The following is a 17,686-nucleotide window of genomic DNA, read 5'->3' on the forward strand; positions in this document are numbered from 1 at the left end:
TGTGCCCACTTACTCCCAGATCAACGCACTTCTCCCTTCGCAGCCGCTTGCTCACACATCATCGCAGTTTCGTGGGCTTGAGATTGATTATTCATGTTCTGTATCGCCATCTCCACAGTCCGGAGTCCGGGGATTCTTCTTCATATGCATGGCCGCAGCTTGAGCGTACGTATTTTGTATGAAAGTGCGAGTCCTACTAGTCATTGCTGGGCTGATAAACCCGTCCGGACTGACAAAATTTCATATGCGTTTGCATAGTGATTGTTTATCACGCGATAACGTCTTCTGCACAGCACAATCTCATGGACATCCTTGGCAGCTCAAAATCCACCGTTGCGCGATTTATGCCTCTGCAAACTCGGGTCTCGACACGGCCATCATGCTACGCCGATACGACATGGACATATGCATGGGCTCACCTGGCAGCATAATTATGCGTGAGTCTCGCGCTGCGGTCGTCTTCGCCAATTTTCAGTGCCTAATCTGAAACGATCGCATACCCCGGTGACCTGCGGCCTTCGGAGGTGTTTGCCCTGCCCACCACGCATCTTTTAGAATGGATGGCCTTTGCACTCGGCATTCTATGCAGTTATACACATTGCCAGCAGGCAAGTCCTTCATTTGCACTCATCTTTAATTTGTTAAACAAGAGTGCCCGACTGCAGGTCTTTCAGCGTCGAAGCTAATGAGTTAGGCAAGCATTCGCGTTTAGATATCGACAGCCCTTACCATTCATCATGTGACGCGGCTATCATGGCGTCGATGAAGGGTCATTTGCAGCAGCATCATGCGGATTAAACAGCACAAGGAGGCCAGATGATGGGGGAGCGTCAGTGGAGAAAACTAGCCTGGCCTGTGATGGGGTAAGAGCATGAATCAGCAAAACAGTCCGTGATTTCCATAGATATCATGCAGCGGGTGATGCAATGAGAACTTAGAAGAGCGAAGAGGACAAAGAGATGGGTGTCGGGAACGACCCTGGACGGCCGATGAACGCAGCACGAGGAACGCAAGGGCACAGGTCGAGAGAGGGGACATGGAAATATGCCAAACAGATGGGAACGACCCTGGACAGCCGATGAATGCAGCACGAGGAGCACAAGGGCATAGGTCGAGGGAGGGAACATGGAAATGCTGGTAGACTTCTGCTAAGGATTGTTAGTAGGTGGTAGAAGGGGTTGGAATGGAACTAGTTTGGTCGGCAATGAATCATGGCCTATCTCGGCTGTAAGTGCTCTCTGAACAAATTGAAAACAAACCCAGCATCCTTGGGCTCTTCGTCCCTTTCCTGCTCTGCACACTGCCCTCTCTCCAACATTTTCAACGGTTGCATGCGCACACTCACACACACCAGGCTACCACGTGAGCGATTTCTCAATTGCTGATAAATGACACACCGTGAGCTATGTAACTGAAGGGCTGATGCTCGCATCGTTAGACCGGTACCTCCAACTCCCATGCAAATAGTCCAGCTGCGTGGCCTTCCGCGCGTACCTTGCTGCTCTTTCGACGGTCTCAGAGAGTCGAACGGAGAAGATCGTACATCTGTGAGGTCGTTCGCGCTCGCGTTTTCATGTCCATTCGTATTCCGTCGCTGGCCAGGGTGGAGCCTCCACAGCAGATGCGACAGCCCCGACGCCAACCGGGCCGTCTCAGACCGCCGAAACAAACCCGGACGCCTCGTCTGCCCGAACGCGCTCCGCGACGAGTTCGACGTATCCACAGAAACGAGCTCCGGGCGCGACATGTACATGCTCGGGCTCGACGCAGAGTTCGCGAGCATGGGCCCGTCACCGAACGCGATGCCGCTATCAGTGCTGTTGCTCGTCGCCTCCGTATACGGCGGGGCCGGCCCTCGCTCGCCCTGGTTCTCCATCAACGGGTCCTCCACGGAGCTGCCTGCCTCCGATTGACCTCTGTGCAATTTTTCAGCGGTGCGGCACATCAGGCGAGACTGCGGGTCAGGTGGATGCTCACCGGTACACGACCACCTCCTGCTCTCCCGGCTCCTTCAGATACCGGTGCTAATGATGACATTATTGGATGGTATCTACTCCAAAAGACCACTCTATGCATAAACGCAGCCATGACAAGAATGCTAGTAATCTATATGTGACCATGCGACAAGAATCAGTGCGTGCTTAGTGTACAGTTTTGCTATCCTTCCTATGGGAGCGGCGGTGGAGACAAAACCTAGTGTGCGTCCCCGCATGACGCTCGGCCGCCTAGTGTTGGTGATGACAGGTGGGGACGACCACCTCGGGTTAGACGGAGCGTTGTCCCAAGACAGCGGTCTCGCCATCAGATATGCATGACCTGCGAAGCTATCTTGCTGCGTGCACGGATCGCTGGGCCCTTGAAGAACAACACCTGCAGCAACCAATGAACAAAGCAATCCCACTACACAGCGAAGGACGATACTCACAAACGGGATCGGGATCATGACCACTGCGATGAGCGCGAACAGCGTGTTCGCCCAGTGGTACGTCAGCCTGGCAAACATCTGTGTCGTGAACATCGGGAACGCCATGCCCATCAGGTTCCGGAAGAGACTCTGGCCGGCGAGCGCGGATGACGCGAACGTGCCGTAGCTACAATCGAAAGCAATTGGTGAGCGGAGAGGTGGTAGGGACATTGAAAGAGGTACGTACCAGTCCGCAAGATAGGTGAACACGGCGAGGTAGATGATGAACAGTGCCCACATGATGAGCTGCAGCGAGCTAGGGGTGAGGATCCGCTAGTCCGCAACGGAATGGCGGCGTACGTACAACAATGCCGATCGCCGGAGCGATCCAGTACACCTGAGTGTACGTCGACCAGGCGAAGATGAACATGCCAATCGGGAAGAGGATGGCGGCTGCCATTGGCGCATACAGCCGCGCTTCTGGTCCTCGAGTGGCAACGTTTTTACTGTGCAACGGCGACTGTGGGCTAAGCTCATCGTTTAAATTCACAACAGCATGACGTACCTATACATCTTCTCCTGAATCACATTCGTGCACAAGCCAAGCATGGCGCCTATCCTGTGAGTAGTTCAAGTTGTGAGTAGTTGAACACCTCTGTCGAGCTAGACCACGTACGTAATGGTGATGAACGCCGAACCCTCCTCGCCCGCGTTGAAGTGATGCAGTGTTCGGAAGACGGGACCAATGGCCCTAGGCGACATTATAGTCAGTCTGGCATTCCACCGATCAGGGAGAACGTGACCCACTCTATCATGACGTAAAGGATTCCCCATGCGAATCCGACCCACAACTGCATATCAAATGGTGATCAGCAGAGCTAGAAGGCAGAGAAGTCTCACAACGCACCGTGAAGCTCGCAATCACAGGCTCAGTCAATAGCAGATCTAACACGTGAATCTTGGCGTAAGCGAACAGCACCTTCGTCGCATGGGAAAGATCTACTCACAGATCGGACGCGTGCAGGAGATATAGATGAGTGTACCCAGCGACGCACGCTCGTCCTCAATACGCGCACGGATTCTCTTGTCACCGGTTTCCTTGCGCATCTTCTTCGCCAACCGCACCAGCAGCACCGACGCACGCGTCTCCTTCATAAAAACCGGCACAGCGACCACGAACACGCCCGTGAAGCTAAAATGCAGAGAGCTTCAGGAATAGAAGCATGGAGAATAGGGAGGATACTACCATACATAGCATGTATCCACTGAATCCAGCGCCATTCGAGGTGCGGGTTCTGCTCGATCCAGCCGGAGGCAAGGCACCCAACGCCGGTTGCGCCGATGGCAGCAGCGGCGAAGGAAGCCATTGCTACACCACGTCTACAAAGGAGCGTCGCGCTCAGTATGTTGTAAGCGCACACCAGTGAAATGGGACGTACTCTCGTGTAGAGAAGATGTCAGCGACGGTGCCGCCCACCATGGTCGAACCCGTTGAACCAAAGGCGCCCGCAAAGAAACGCGCTATCAGGACTGTTTGAATGTTCTTGCCACTGAAATCATCTTGAGCGTCGATGATTACGAGTCGAGCCACAAAGGTACTCACACTGCCGTAGCAATGGTGAAAAGCAGGAAACCAATCCCACTGCACAGATACAATGGCTGTCTACCGAACTCTTCGCTGAATGACGCGGTGACAAGAGGCACTATACCAAATCCGAGACAATATAGTGAGATGCCGAGAGTAGCCTGGAACTCCGTGCAATTTAGATCGCGCATCATTGATGTGAAACCGATCGCGTATGACGAGGAGGAGGATGCTGAATCACCTGTCGGTATGCAATACATTTATTGCCAAAAGCAGTCCACTCACCGACAAGGACGGAGAACAGGCACGCAGTGAGCAGAATTGCCTGCTTCCGTGCCGGAGAAAAGTTCGCAGGGTCCTGCTTGTCGCCCTTCTCGAACTCAATATAGAGAGGTTCCTGGGAAAAGTCTTCTGCCTTTTCTTTTTCATGCAAGCCCTCCTTCTGCAGATGGTGGTCTCGGTGGTGTATGTAGTCTTCGAGCTGCTGTACATAGCTCTCGTCGAGGACCTCGTTGTCCGGTCTGTCTGCGGGAGCAAGGCGGGGGTCCACGAGTTCCGAGACGTCCTCAAGGCTCCGGAGGACGACGTGGTTCGCATTCTCCTCGGCGAGGGTGGCCTCTTCGTCGCGCGCGTGAGTCATGGCGAGAAAGGTAGCGAGAGATGGTGACAAGGAGCATGCCCTGATGATGGATGGGTTTATATCGCGCCATGCTTGCCGTGCAGATTCATGATATGATACCCCACGGAGCACACCTTAGATGCCGTCTCGGGATGTTCCCGGGGATTGAATCTGACTGAAAACACCGCTGAACGATTGGCTAGAATAACTCGGAGACTAAAATCTGAGATTGAGATCGTGTCCGACGTGGACTTCTCGCGCTGCATCGGAGCACCTCCTTTTTCCGCGTAGCTGCCCCTATGCGATCATGCGTACTCCCGCCGACGCATGGTTCCATCTGGCGCTCTGAAAAGGTACTCAAACAAAGATTTAGTGCGATATGATGCATTAATGCTCCGAGTGAGTGCGCGATCGACATCCACATGAGGTTTGTTCGCGCGTACCTGCGAGCGCGCCTCGGTGTCGGCCATGGCTGAGCGCTGAGCGCCGACGTCCAGTGCTGGATGACCACCAACTCGCCTTCGCAATGATTATCTCTATACATTTCTCGGCTGCCGTAATCCGTTGAGTGTCAAGCTTATCCGCGCTGATTTATGACTGGCCTCTGAGTCGGTGGGCAACAAAGCAGAAAGCCAAGTATGCCGCCGCCCATCTCGATCGCATCGTGATCAGGAGCCTTAGAATTCAACACATACAAACAACTCGCTACGTCCAGTCACATGACATCTAAGGTAGATTCGCGCCGCCGTCACGGCGTTCGGACTTGTCTGCTGCCAGCTCGCAGGTCCGCTCTTCGTCTTCAACACTTCTAGTACAAAGCTCATGCTCGCATCTATCTAGCTCATGAATGTGGCTCGTTTGGCGTCGGCAGGCTTGCTAGCATGTCGCGTTTCCAACGCGTCCCCGTTCTGCCGTGATCTCATCAGCAAATCCGTCATACTCCATCCGTGCCTCCGACTCAAACACACCGCGAGCGATGAATCTCGCCTTATACGCGAAAATATGCGCACTTTACTTCGCGAGACCGCGCAGCCCGTCGCAGTCGTGACCGCTCTAATGCCTCCCTCCGGCACCCCGACACCTTCTTCGTCGGATCACCAGCGGTTTCACGGTGCGACGCTATCCTCATTCAGCTCCGTCTCCATGGACCCTCACCCCCTCGTCGCGTTCTCGCTGCGCGTACCTTCCCGCCTCGCCACCTCGCTCAAAGAAGCGCACGCCGCGACCCATCTGCCCTCCCACATGGTCGTAAACATCCTCTCTGCTGCGCAGGCCGCCCTCGCCGTGCATTTCTCGCAGCCCGACCTATACCCGAACCCTTTCTCAGCCACGCGCTTCACTCTCACGGCAGAAGGCCTGCCCGTCCTCGCTGGCGCGCTCGGAGCGCTCTCATGTAAGCTGATCGCGGGATCTTGGCCGCTGCATGACCTCGAGTCATTGGAGAGCCGCGGAGGAAAGGAGGCACCAGTGTGGGATGGCGAGGGTGTCGCGTCTGAGCTGTTCATCGCGCGGGTCACGCGCGTCGAGTCGGTCGTGCCCCTTGAAGAGGAGGACGGGCTACGGACGTCACCGCTTATATACTATCGGCGTAGCTACGCTACGACACGCACTCTATATCCAGGAGACGATAATAAGACGTAAGGAGGTATAATATCATTGCAGGAAGTCCGGAGAGCTGCTCCAGTCAACAGTCTTAAGCTACATGCAAATGCAGATGCCAAAAATCAGAGAGCTTGCACAGATGCCTACACCTTCATGAAGGAAAACAGCGACGTGAGATCCACCCATCGCCGCCCGCACTGCTCGAGGTATTTCTCGACGGTCGCGTCCATCGTCTGCAGAAACTCTGCCTGAACGTTGACCAGTGCTCTCAACTCATCTATCAGAAGTACCATGAGACCACAGCAGCGGCACCGATGCCGACGGACACGCACCAAGCTTGACGCCAGTAACCGCCTTCATTGCTTTCTCAGCACTGAACAAGGAAGCATAGTATCGCAGCTGATTGTAGAGCTGCGCATCCGAGTACTGTTACCAACCGATCAGCACGCCATCCGGTATGCAGCCGACGAGCAACCTACCTCAAACGAGACAGATCCTGCGCATCCCTGTCGCAAGCACCGCCGGCCATAGACGCGCATCATGCGCGTGCGGTTCCCGCACGTCGGGTCGTCGCAGACCGTCCATCCCTCATAGTACTTATTTATATGCTCGCGGATCTGCGTCTCCAGCTGAACTTGAAGACTTGCCGTGCCCATCACGGACTTGCATCCGGGGCATGTAGGACCGGAGGGCAATAAAAGTGATGACTGTCACGGCGAGTGAGCACCTGTCAAGTCGTATAGTGATAGTCATGTGCACCTCTCTGTCACTGATGGGCTCAAATGCAATCTCAGCCTTGCATTGACGACACCGCACGATGAAATGATCCGCATCGTTGAACCGCTCGGCTTCCGATATGAGCGAGTCGAGGGTGCCGAAGTACCGCTCTTCTGACTCGCCCGCGCTAGAGCGATAGCGGCTTGCATCCAGTCCTTTAAGACGACGAGAAGTATGAGCAAATACACAGAAGCACATAGCGCCTGCACGCTTACCTAGACATTCCGCTAGTCGTGCACGATCGGTGCCCTCAATCGGCTCGCACAGCCGTTCAATTGGAGGGAGTATTTGCTGCGACAGGTAGTACTCGTAGTCTTCCTAACCATCAGCTTGCGTCCCTGAAGAAGAGTAGAGGAAGCATTCTCACCGATCTTCAGCTCCGACTCCGCCCTGCGCAATTCGTCAGGGTGCTTCGCCCGGTCAGCCTGCGCCGATTTCGCAGCCTCGCCGTTCTCGCCCAAACAGAACACATAGGGTATCACATCGCCTGCGCGAGCCGTACCGCCCCTTGCCTTCATGCGCATTGCGACCTGGACATGAGGTTGGCTCTTGGCGTCGGGGTAGTCTTCCGGATTCTTGCCTAGTCGCTGTTCCAGTGTTAGCGCAGTACCACAGAATGTGAACGTTGACAGATACCTTGAAGACGATGAAGTCGTCCATCTTGACCTTGCCGGCACGCACATCCTCCCCCATGCTCGTCAAATACTCGTGTATTCGCTCGACGACCGTCTCGGTCGCTTCTCCCGAAAGTATTTGTTCGAGAACGTAACTGCATGGCCATCAGACGAAGCCATATAGCCTATGGACCAATGGGTACTTACTGAGAGACATTTTTGGAGAGGACACAATACTCTCTTCGTTTCATATCCAGACCCTTGACTTCAGTCGACGTCCGCGTGCCGTCCTCCACCTTAATGGCAGCATACTTCTTCTTCTGCAGAAGAAGCAGCCGCTGGAAGATGCCATCCAGATCGATCTCGAGCAGCTTGTATCGGTCGTTTACAGCCTTCTTGAACTCTGCGGAGATCTTCAAGGCTTCCGCGAGGTCAGTGACGTTTGAGTTGACGAACACAGAGTCGGTATCTCCGTAAACGACCTGGATATAACGATCGGCATGAGCATGCCGATGAGGGGAATTTGCCTACATCGAGTTGCAGACTCTCTGCCAGTTCTCGCGTATGTGTCAGAATTTCTCGTCCCTTGAAGGTCGTCAAGGCGGCGAGTGGCCTCGCATAGAACCTCGAATACTCGAAACCGAGACATCCGTACATACTGTTGGCGGTTAGCTTCAGAGCCATTTGCTTGATATCCCACTGGAAATGAGGTGAGCAAAAACCCTCGCGTGACAAACAAGCTAATAGTTGTACCTGCAACAGTTGCGACTGCGTCGCTTTGCGGTCTTTCATCAAGCTCTTGACTTGTCGACGGCGGTTCACCAAAGTGGCGATCAAGCGAGGCAGGACGCCCTGAGTAACGTCAGAGCTTGGCGGTTCCGGCATCTTCTCCTCGCCGTCCTGTCGAAAGTAGTGAGCAATGGCTTCACCGGCAAACTCTGAATGACTTTACCTCATCTTCCATTTGCTCGACAGTAGTGAAGTCGATGTTGTACTCTTGGATGATGCTGGGGTACAGCGAGTTGAAATCCATGACAAGGATGTACTTGTCCCACAGTCCACGTTTCGGCTCAAAGACAAGACCTCCTTTGTACTTATCTCTCTTCCCTTTTGTGGTCTTGCCGCCTTCTGCATCATCGTCATGGGACACCTTCTCTGCCGTAGCCGCTTTCTTGCCCCACAGTTTGTCCGGGCAAATGTACTTCAAGCGATGAAATTCGTGCAGCAGAATGTACTCGTTGCGCTCGGCACGCCCACCATTTAAGGTCTTATTCCTACCAAACATCTAGATGAGCTCTCTGTGCATGCTGAGAGCCCCCGCGCCTACCATGAATTGCCCGCCAGGTTCGTGAGCTGCCTCGTCAGAGGCAATATTTGCACTTTCGCAGCAAGCGCCATCTGAAAATGAGCATCGAGTTCACAATGACGAACGAAGGTGAGCAGTCGCTCAGGCGAGCTAACGCTACTGTCGAAGTAGCTCGCTGTGTCGTCTGGATCTATGTCCTGTCGCTCGCTTTTCAGATGTGTCTTGCACATCTCTGTTAGAGACCAGGTCGTCGAGGATATCATGCCCTACAATGTGTTCGTTTGTCAAACCGTTCTCATCGAGGACGATAAGATCACGCACCTTCGCGCTGTCACTTGCAAGGTCACATAGCAATCTTCCATTGACGAACTTAAGGTTGGTACCTTGCCGGCCGATGCTTGGCCATTTAGATCTTCTAAAGCGACCTATCCTTGACCAATGATCCGCCTTTAAGTCGCGCATCCGGTGAAGTAGGACATCCAAGGACACGCCAAGGAACTCATGTCCTACGATCACGTCCGGATCTGCTTTGTGAATAGTAACTGCAAAATACGACGATGAGTCTATGACTTCCGAGCATGTTTCAGTTGCAAAGGAGGATATACCTAACAAGCTGTTCAGAAGCATTCGCTCATTCTTCATCGGCGAGATCACTCCTTTACCATTGCCTCGAGCGCGAGTCTCGAAGTTGGGCGGGAACTTGTCCAGGGGTCGGACGAACGTTCGGACGGTGCATGGTAGAGCTTCGGGTGGAGTGGGATCGTCGATGTCCACTACACAATCAAGCCATTATGATCAAATCGATGTAAATATGAACGTGAGAATGCATACAATTTGACCAGATTCGAGCTGTGGCACAGACGATCTCGCGGTTGTTCTCTTTATGGTTGACAATTGTCCGCAAGCTAAGACTCACGACGTTGAGAGGAGGCATCTCCCTCGGGGCTTGATCATCAGTCTCAGAAAACGGATTAATATCTTTGGGATCAGACACGGTGGCTTCGACTTTGCACCAAGACACCTAAGCAGAATGAGAGAACATATAATTCTCAATGGAAGCACACTCACTCCCTTGTGATCTAGCTGAGGTTTCTTGATCTGAAGCCAGCATGGACCCATGATCTTCCGCTTGAGTACCAGCAACTCGAATGCGGTAGTATTGGTGCCGAAGATGCGAGCAAAGTTAGGACTAGAGACATTATTCGGAAGCTGAGGCTCTGGACGAGGTGCTTCAATCGCTTAGAACTTCACCTAACCGTTCATTTACGTACCATTGAAGCCATATACGACCTTGAACCACTGAGATTCACCTCTCGGGACGTCCTTCTCCCCAAACGCATACCTTCTCTTCACGACTTTGCCCTTCCAACTCTTGATACCAGTCCTGCGACGGATCTGGTCGAAGTCGCTATAAATGTCAGACATCTCGGGGATGACATCTGTCTCGTATATTTCTCCAGTCTCCTCGTCTAGATCGACGCGGCGCTCGCGCGGGAGAACGAACAGATTCCGCTGCAAATTCTCCACCATGACACAGCATGAAAGCCATGCCTTCGATGCTTTGTCTTGCGTCTTGCCAATAAAATATAGCTTGCCTTCATGTTCCAGGTAGTCGAGCCAGAAGAATCGCAGCGAGCCATCTGGCTCAAGTACAGAGACGTCGGAGGGATTACTTGAGATCCCCGAGGCCATAGTCGAATGACCTATCATCTCTTCCGGGGCGGTTTTCAAGGATTCATATACAGAGAGCCAAGACGGCGTCGTCTCCTGCTTCATATTGAGCTTGCCATTGATAGGCTTTAGAGGCTTATGTTCCTCCTCCGTCTCCATCTTCACTTGTATGCGTCCTGAGTTCACGGGCTTCGGCTTCCGGTTGTCAAGCTCCGCAATATCGACATCCATTAAGTCACTGTCGTCGAAGGCCGAATCATACTCGTCTGGCTCGCTAGCGTCGCTGTAAACTCCCAATTGACTTAGCTGCTCGATAGCGGGCTTCAGGTCGCTAGCCTCAGTCCGCATCTTCTTCTTGGGGCTGAGGATTTCATCGTCGCTGGCGGGAATGTGGTCTAGTGGGTCATCAAGGAATCCATCGGAGGACATGTCTGCGGTTGGGTAGGAGGACCTATGATGATAGGCATCACGATGCCGATATAAAGATGTGCGGGGCTTGGTTGAGAATTCCCGCTCCTCGTTCCTCTCTATGCTCGGCTTGCGCTTGCGAGACCTTGAGATTGCGGTGGCATTGCTAACGGTCTTCTCCATATCATTGAACTGGCCAAGAATGTCTTGCATGAAGTCATCTTCTTGCTCCTTTGAGACTGCCGGACGATAGGCACTAATGGAAGGGGTGACAGTGGGCGGAGGCGCCTTGGGTTTTCCCTTTGGTCTCGCCTTCGAATCAGCTTTGCCACTTTTTGCTGCAAATCGATATCAGTGTTTGAGCTCCACAGATAGATGCACATAGAATGCACCTTTTCGCTTTCCCCTAACGTCTTCGCTATCCGCGCCTTGTTCTGCCTCCGAGAAATCGTCCAATCCATTGTCCATGTAGCCCTCGGCACCATCATCCTCCACAAAGTCGTCCTTCGCGAGCCTCCCACGAACGATAGACTTGTACTGCTCTTCAGTTACCTCATCATATATACGAACGTCTTCATCTTCCTAGACATCATAATGTAACTCCAGCAACAAGACACGACGAAATGAATTATACCTTCCAGGTACGACCGCCGCCTTCCCGAGCGCGTTTGTACTCGGCCAACTTCTCAAGCCTCGCTTTCTTCTCGCGCATAGCACGGTCGGACATTCTAGCCAATACCCAGAAGAAAGATGACAGACAGCAGCGTGAAGGAACAGGGAAGCAGGTGCAATTGAGTGACGCCGCAGACGCGACGCGTATCATTGAGGCGGAGTTTCAAAGCGTGTTTCATTCAGACTAGGCGCCCGAACCCAAAGGGAATTTTCAATTTTGTACCGTCGGTTGCTAAATGTAGACTTATCAACCATAAGTTCTTTTTCTCGGTCACGAGACCACGTTTCGCCAGTAAAGCTATTCCGATTTGATTCCGATTGATCAGCATTGTAACCAAAACTTGCGCCATTCGGTTCGCGTTCGGCTTCACCTTGCTTCATACCTCCAGCATGTCTTCCAGCATGTTCCGCTCAGCATTCCGCTCGACAGTATGCTATCTACTGTCTGCCCGGTGCTCGACGCTGACTCTGTCTAGGTCAATCCTCTACTCCGATCCTCTGTGCAAACCCAAAGCTTCCGAACTCCCACACTCTCTTTCGCTGCTCGCTTCCTCTCACAAGAAGCGAGGTCTAAAATTCAATCAGCGGTGAAGTCGACACCAGTCGTGCTGTTCATGAAGGGTACTCCGGATGCACCTCGGTGCGGATACTCGCGTGGCGCTGTGCAAATTCTCGGTCTCCATAGCGTATCTCCGGAGAAGCTGAAGACATACGACGTAATGGAGGACTCTGAGCTCAGGAGTGGGATCAAGGAGTTCTCGTGCGTATATCATCTATGTTATGGCTTGAATCTCTCTGATAACAGAAAATACTGTACAGCGACTGGCCAACAATCCCTCAGTTATACGTGGACGGGGAGTTTGTGGGAGGTTTCGACATTCTCTGCAGCAGTAAGTACCACCGAAGTTACCTTTTGGGGGAACTTATCACTTCGAATCCCGTCTAGTGCACTCGTCAGGCGAGCTTGAGGAGCTGTTGGAAAAGAAGGGTGTCCTCCCTCCGCTCGAGGAGGAAGCCCAGACGGCAGCATCGTCTGGCTTGTCGTAGATGACCGAGGCCTGACGCTCTGCTCATGTACACGGGCAGGATGAGGATCCCATACCCTCCCTACTATATGCCATACTATGCTCATCAGTTTGTCATGAATGTATTGTATATAATTATGGCTCCTTTCACTTGTCAGTACTGGGGCCTTGACATGATCGGAGGAAGCGCCTATAACGGACCATTCAGTATTCACGTGCCCAACTGTACTCTGTCAGCGTATTCTTTCAATCTTCCTGCATATCCACCGCACTCTTGCTCTGCTCTTCATAATGTTCGGGCTACGCACGTCCATACAGAGATCCTTGATGGCATCCTCTGCCGTCCCTCTCGCTCGAATATCACATCCATGGACATTTGGGAGACAACCTGCAGCATTGCTTCCTCGATCGCTCTCGAGTTCTGCGGCAAATGCGACTCAAGCTTCATCTTCTAGGCCTTCATCTTCATCTCCGGAAAGATTAGAGCAAGGCCCGGAGGCTCAATCCTCATCGCAAGATGCAGCAGCGTTTGCCATTGAGCCACGGCTTTCGTTGACCTTCACCTGTACGGTGACCACGTGTGGCACACGGTCATCGCACCAATTTACACGCAGAAGCTATGAAAAGGGAATTGTGATCGTGCAGTGCCCAGGATGCAAGAATCGGTGAGGACTTGATTAGCTTTTAGCGCATGTGTGGACCGTATTCATTATTATTCATATCAGACATCTAATAGCGGACCATCTGGGATGGTTCAAGGAGAGTACGGAGGATGGAAAGATGAAGACAGTTGAGGATCTCGTACGTGCGAAAGGAGAGAAGGTGAGGCGGGGTGTGCTCCTCGAAGATGGGGTAGTAGAATATGCCCCGGAGTAGCGGCACTGTGTACGATATCAAGATCCTCGGTATGCCTTTTCCTGTCGTCATCTTATGACTATAACTCAGAGTTGAGTCTAGCCCGGTTGTTCTATCAATCGAGTCTCCATCGCTAGTTGCTCATCAGCTCAAGGTCGGGAGATACTGATACGAAATGGCCGCCGATGCCCTGTCGTCAACAAACGCAGTCCGGCATATGTGGGAGATGAGCCAACTATTCTCTCCAGAAGCTTATTTTTTAGATACAAGGAGGCCCTGCTTTCGGCTGCATTTTGTTCCCCGCCCAATATATCCTCGCCGACAACCACTGTTCACAATCAGTGATGGAACAAGCGCAGGCTCGTGTGCGCGAACACCATATCATGTTCATCAGCAGCCTTGATGCACTCAGCATCCATCACACTTCCGCTCGGGGCAGCCAAGTACCTCACACCGCTCCTCCTTGCGCGGTACACGTTGTCCGGGAAGGGGAAGAATGCGTCGCTCGAGCATGCCACACCATCCAGAAGCTTCGCATGGCTCGCGCGCTCCTCCGCCGTCAGCTGCTTAGGCACCTCCTCAAACAGGCTCTCCCATTGCGCCTTCTCGCCGCCCTCGAGCACCTCACCGCCGACAAACAGGTCGATTGCGTTCGCCTTCTCCGCGCGCTTCACGCCCTTCTTGAACGGGAGCGCAAGCACGCGCGGGTGGTGCCGGAGCCACCAGAGGTCCGCCTTGGTACCAGCGAGTCGCGTACAGTGGATGCGGGACTGTTGACCGGCGCCAATGCCAATGATAGCGCCTCGGTAGGCATATGCGACGCTGTTGGACTGGGTGTACTTGAGCGCGAGCGTGGCTACGATGAGGTTGGTGAGGGCCTGATTGGGAAGCTGTAGATGCGCGGCATGAGTGTATACACTAGAGGCGGAAGTGTTGAATTGGTACCGATTTGTTCTTTGAAACGATATTCTCAAAGAGCTTCGCATCAATCTTGGCGTCGTTGCGCCTTTGCTGCATGTAGATGCCATACACCTGGCGCGTCTCCATCAAGGCAGGTTTGTATGAGGGATCCATCTACGAGATCGAGTTAGTCATTACCCGTGAAAACATGCAAGCTGAGGCACACCTGCAGGACGCAGTACTTGCCGCCCTTCTTTTTGGAGAGCACCCCTAATGCCTCAGGGGAGTATCCAGGTGCGATAATCCCGTCTGAGACCTCACGAGAGATGATGCGAGCGGTTGCAAGATCGCAAGGCGTAGAGAGCGCGATGAAGTCTCCGAAAGAGGACATGCGATCCGCGCCTGACACAGCCCTCGTTAGCGCATCCTCTGCTAGCGCCACCACATATCTGAAGCTGACCTCGAGCACGGGCGTATGCAGATGCCACTGGTGTCAACGGCTCCTTGAGGTCGTCCACACCGTAGACCTTCTTTTCTGTCTCATCGAGCTCGATGCCAACAGCCGCACCAGCAGGTGATACGTGCTTGAAGGATGCTGCAGCTGGAAGGCCTAAGGCCTCTTGCAGTTCCTTCACAAGTGCATAAGAGTTGAGCGCGTCCAGCAGGTTGATGTAACCGGGAGAACCACAGAGTGCTACGACATTCTGATCAATGGGCATCATCTAGACGGCGGACAGCAGACGTACCCTTGATTGGCAGCTCTCCCTCAGTAACATATGCTTGAGCAGGCGTTTGGTGCGGGTTCGCGCCGTAGCGAAGCGCAATCCGCTGCACAGGTCCGGCCAGCTTCTCCGGGAGCAAATCCGCTGACGCGTACTGCTCGCGGAAGTATCCGCTGATCGCATCGTCGTACTTCGCTGTCATCTCGAACGCCTTGAGTGCGAGCTTGCTCCGCAGTGCCTGTCCGACGTCGCCCTTGCTGACGCGCCATGCCTCCATGAACTCGACATAGTCGGTGGGGTCCGAGAGCACGGACACGCGGGCGTGGTTCTTCGCGGCCGCACGGAGGAGGGTCACGCCGCCAATATCGATCTCCTCGACCGCGTCGGCGAGAGTGCAACCCGGCTGGGCGATGGTGGAGGTGAACGGGTATAGATTGCAGACGACGATGGAGATCGGGGAGATAGATTGGGCCTTGAGATCGGCCTCATCAGAAGGGATGTAACGCGCGAGAATACCTGGTGGTAAAAAAAAAATTATTGATCGCTTCAGACGGCATGATAGCAGGCACTTACCGCCGTGGACGGCGGGATGGAGCGTCTTCACTCGACCGCCTAGCATCTCCGGAGCTTTCGTGATATCCGAGACATCCCTAGATCCTGACGTCACAGCACAATCGGTGGGCTCAATGGTAAACCACGTACTCGATAGGGATGCCTGCCTCCCTAATTTTCTTTGCGGTGCCTCCAGACCCCAGGAGGCGAACTCCTGCTTCATGCAGCGAGCTCGCGAACTCGAGCAAGTTGGCCTTGTCGTAGACCGACAGCAATGCTTGTCAACATATTAGCATACAGCCATAGGGCAGCTTGGATGAGCTCTACCGATTGGTGCAGACATGAGCGGCGGGAGACAGTGGTTGTGCCCAGATTTTCATTGCCAAACGTGCTCATCAATGTATATCTCGATCGATCGTGTTTAGGACTTTCTCCGTTTACACGGTCGATCAATTCAGAGTCTATGGCATTGTACTAATAATAAATGTATTTAACAAGATCTACGCTATGCGGATTTGTGACACTTTCTGCTCTGTCACGACGAGCCTCCTCACAATCGGCGTAATCAGCCCAAAGGCTGTTCATCAGCTTCAGATTTCGTCGACTGCCGCTCAGCGAGGAGATCCCGACCCCACTGCTTCACCTCGGGATGCTGGATGAAAGGTATGCTGTTGTCAAAGAACGATTGCAGTGTCGGATTGGAGTGTTGACGTTCGTATTCTGATGCTGTGTTCACTCAGACGTCAGATCCCCGTTGTATCGTGCAATGATGCTGTGACAACCTTGAAATGCCATCTCGAATCTATCGAGATCTGTGTTTCATGAGCAATGCACCAAGACATGACAGGGATTGAGATGTGTACCTTTGACAAAACGAGCCTCATCAGATTCGCCATCCTCATATTCCTGCATCGTGCCGTGCCATAAGCTGTCATGCTCCTTAGATTACCGATGACAATGGCACTTGCCTTCCACAATGCCTCAATCCTTTGAGCAGCAGGGCTACTATGCAACATCTCGTGAGTGAAATTATGCATCGCCTCCTGGGAAAAGATCATGAACAGAAGCCACATGCACGCTTATGAGAGATAATCACCGCTTCAAGACGTCTCTTCTCAGATTTTGGAATGCCTTCATGCGGCGTAATGTCTCCGACTATGCGTCCGCAACTTAAAGTCAAACACTGAAGAATGGAAGGTAAGCGGAAAAGATCACGCTGACCTTGAGCTTCCGCGAGGTCATGCACTAGACACATCATCACGCATCTGCCAGAGGTCAGTCTTGAGTTGTATGTATTCTACTCCGGGAATCGCTCACCTCGAGATATCGAGTTTCGCATCGGAAGTGCACATAGCCATTATTGCCATCCTATACATGTGGTCCGAGATGCTACATATGTCAAGTCAGCACTCGTAGTAGGGAAACTTTGTCGAGCTCCCATGCTGCACAGCCCTCCGCCGGTCGTTAGGCCGGTGGGCTTGTCTGAGCGAACGCAAGCATGGGACCGCTTGCGTGCCAATAAATTATCGCGCAGAAGCTCGTGCACATCTCAGAAGCGCTGTAAAAAGGACAATAAATCATACCTTTCCGCGTTGGGAATCTATTAGCGGTGACGTATAGTGAGCAGCGTCATGGGTGCTCGTGGGACACATCATACTTTGTGCTCTACCCATCCCGTTCGTCTCTGCGTCTGAGACAGCGATATAAGCAATCATACACTGATTAGCCAGGATACCCACCTTGAGACGTTCCAAGACGTGGAAAAATGCCAGTCTGTCGACAGGGATATCTCCATTTGAAACATACAGAGGCGGGAACACTCGTTTGGGCACTTCGGCCATCGCGCGAAATGCCCAACTGATTGCACCTAGTCTAGACCTAAAAGACATAGCTATGAACCGTTCCCAATGCGGATATCCAAACGGATTGGCTGTGTGATGCTGTACTGACCAGCTGAGGGGACTAATGCCGGTG

The 17,686-nt window shown here is 53.1% G+C and overlaps 8 protein-coding genes across 8 annotated transcripts; 3 read left to right on the forward strand and 5 right to left on the reverse strand.

Moving 5' to 3' along the window:
• Window positions 1-965: 965 nt before the first annotated feature.
• LAESUDRAFT_461208 (uncharacterized protein) lies at window positions 966-2,276 on the reverse strand. The gene has a single exon (XM_040902565.1). The coding sequence runs from the start codon at window positions 1,943-1,945 to the stop codon at window positions 1,217-1,219; it is 729 nt and encodes a 242-aa protein (XP_040767554.1). The 5' UTR covers window positions 1,946-2,276; the 3' UTR covers window positions 966-1,216.
• Window positions 2,125-4,629, reverse strand: LAESUDRAFT_796113 (MFS general substrate transporter; the record flags this gene model as incomplete). The annotated part of the gene is made up of 13 exons (XM_040913974.1): window positions 2,125-2,370; window positions 2,426-2,591; window positions 2,652-2,710; window positions 2,769-2,910; window positions 2,970-3,023; window positions 3,081-3,155; window positions 3,212-3,255; window positions 3,312-3,349; window positions 3,412-3,596; window positions 3,656-3,784; window positions 3,844-3,954; window positions 4,008-4,221; window positions 4,275-4,629. 13 exons carry the CDS (start codon window positions 4,627-4,629, stop codon window positions 2,302-2,304), a joined length of 1,641 nt encoding a protein of 546 aa, XP_040767555.1. The 3' UTR covers window positions 2,125-2,301.
• A 981-nt stretch (window positions 4,630-5,610) lies between these two features.
• LAESUDRAFT_756048 (uncharacterized protein) lies at window positions 5,611-6,249 on the forward strand (the record flags this gene model as incomplete). The annotated part of the gene is made up of 1 exon (XM_040912117.1): window positions 5,611-6,249. The coding sequence occupies one exon, from the start codon at window positions 5,611-5,613 to the stop codon at window positions 6,247-6,249; it is 639 nt and encodes a 212-aa protein (XP_040767556.1).
• Window positions 6,250-6,353: 104 nt separating this feature from the next.
• LAESUDRAFT_756049 (uncharacterized protein) lies at window positions 6,354-11,713 on the reverse strand (the record flags this gene model as incomplete). Its single annotated transcript, XM_040912118.1, has 19 exons — window positions 6,354-6,487; window positions 6,543-6,636; window positions 6,690-6,917; window positions 6,970-7,142; window positions 7,203-7,301; window positions 7,355-7,574; window positions 7,624-7,756; window positions 7,809-8,083; window positions 8,133-8,300; window positions 8,355-8,501; window positions 8,554-8,875; window positions 8,929-9,173; window positions 9,229-9,449; window positions 9,513-9,680; window positions 9,739-9,928; window positions 9,976-10,124; window positions 10,179-11,324; window positions 11,379-11,568; window positions 11,621-11,713. The coding sequence occupies 19 exons, from the start codon at window positions 11,711-11,713 to the stop codon at window positions 6,354-6,356; spliced, it is 4,395 nt and encodes a 1,464-aa protein (XP_040767557.1).
• Window positions 11,714-12,031: 318 nt separating this feature from the next.
• Window positions 12,032-12,803, forward strand: LAESUDRAFT_721972 (glutaredoxin). The gene is made up of 4 exons (XM_040908105.1): window positions 12,032-12,087; window positions 12,135-12,418; window positions 12,478-12,548; window positions 12,605-12,803. Exons 1-4 carry the CDS (start codon window positions 12,049-12,051, stop codon window positions 12,703-12,705), a joined length of 495 nt encoding a protein of 164 aa, XP_040767558.1. The 5' UTR covers window positions 12,032-12,048; the 3' UTR covers window positions 12,706-12,803.
• A 207-nt stretch (window positions 12,804-13,010) lies between these two features.
• On the forward strand, window positions 13,011-13,559 carry LAESUDRAFT_645754 (zf-DNL-domain-containing protein; the record flags this gene model as incomplete). Its single annotated transcript, XM_040903938.1, has 2 exons — window positions 13,011-13,348; window positions 13,409-13,559. The coding sequence occupies 2 exons, from the start codon at window positions 13,011-13,013 to the stop codon at window positions 13,557-13,559; spliced, it is 489 nt and encodes a 162-aa protein (XP_040767559.1).
• Window positions 13,515-16,077, reverse strand: LAESUDRAFT_673397 (bifunctional purine biosynthesis protein ade10). Its single transcript, XM_040905524.1, has 9 exons — window positions 16,040-16,077; window positions 15,863-15,989; window positions 15,734-15,810; window positions 15,185-15,676; window positions 14,899-15,132; window positions 14,665-14,840; window positions 14,484-14,612; window positions 13,641-14,428; window positions 13,515-13,588 (listed from the first exon to the last, which is right to left on the reverse strand). The coding sequence occupies exons 1-8, from the start codon at window positions 16,053-16,055 to the stop codon at window positions 13,877-13,879; spliced, it is 1,803 nt and encodes a 600-aa protein (XP_040767560.1). The 5' UTR covers window positions 16,056-16,077; the 3' UTR covers window positions 13,515-13,588; window positions 13,641-13,876.
• A 77-nt stretch (window positions 16,078-16,154) lies between these two features.
• Window positions 16,155-17,684, reverse strand: LAESUDRAFT_721974 (HD domain-containing protein). Its single transcript, XM_040908106.1, has 11 exons — window positions 17,663-17,684; window positions 17,452-17,590; window positions 17,370-17,402; window positions 17,296-17,312; window positions 17,030-17,101; window positions 16,934-16,977; window positions 16,809-16,867; window positions 16,681-16,755; window positions 16,576-16,618; window positions 16,495-16,524; window positions 16,155-16,438 (listed from the first exon to the last, which is right to left on the reverse strand). Exons 2-11 carry the CDS (start codon window positions 17,551-17,553, stop codon window positions 16,278-16,280), a joined length of 636 nt encoding a protein of 211 aa, XP_040767561.1. The 5' UTR covers window positions 17,554-17,590; window positions 17,663-17,684; the 3' UTR covers window positions 16,155-16,277.
• Between the last annotated feature and the right edge of the window lie 2 nt (window positions 17,685-17,686).

This window comes from Laetiporus sulphureus, assembly GCF_001632365.1.
Source record: "Laetiporus sulphureus 93-53 unplaced genomic scaffold LAESUscaffold_6, whole genome shotgun sequence".
NCBI lineage: Eukaryota > Fungi > Basidiomycota > Agaricomycetes > Polyporales > Laetiporaceae > Laetiporus > Laetiporus sulphureus.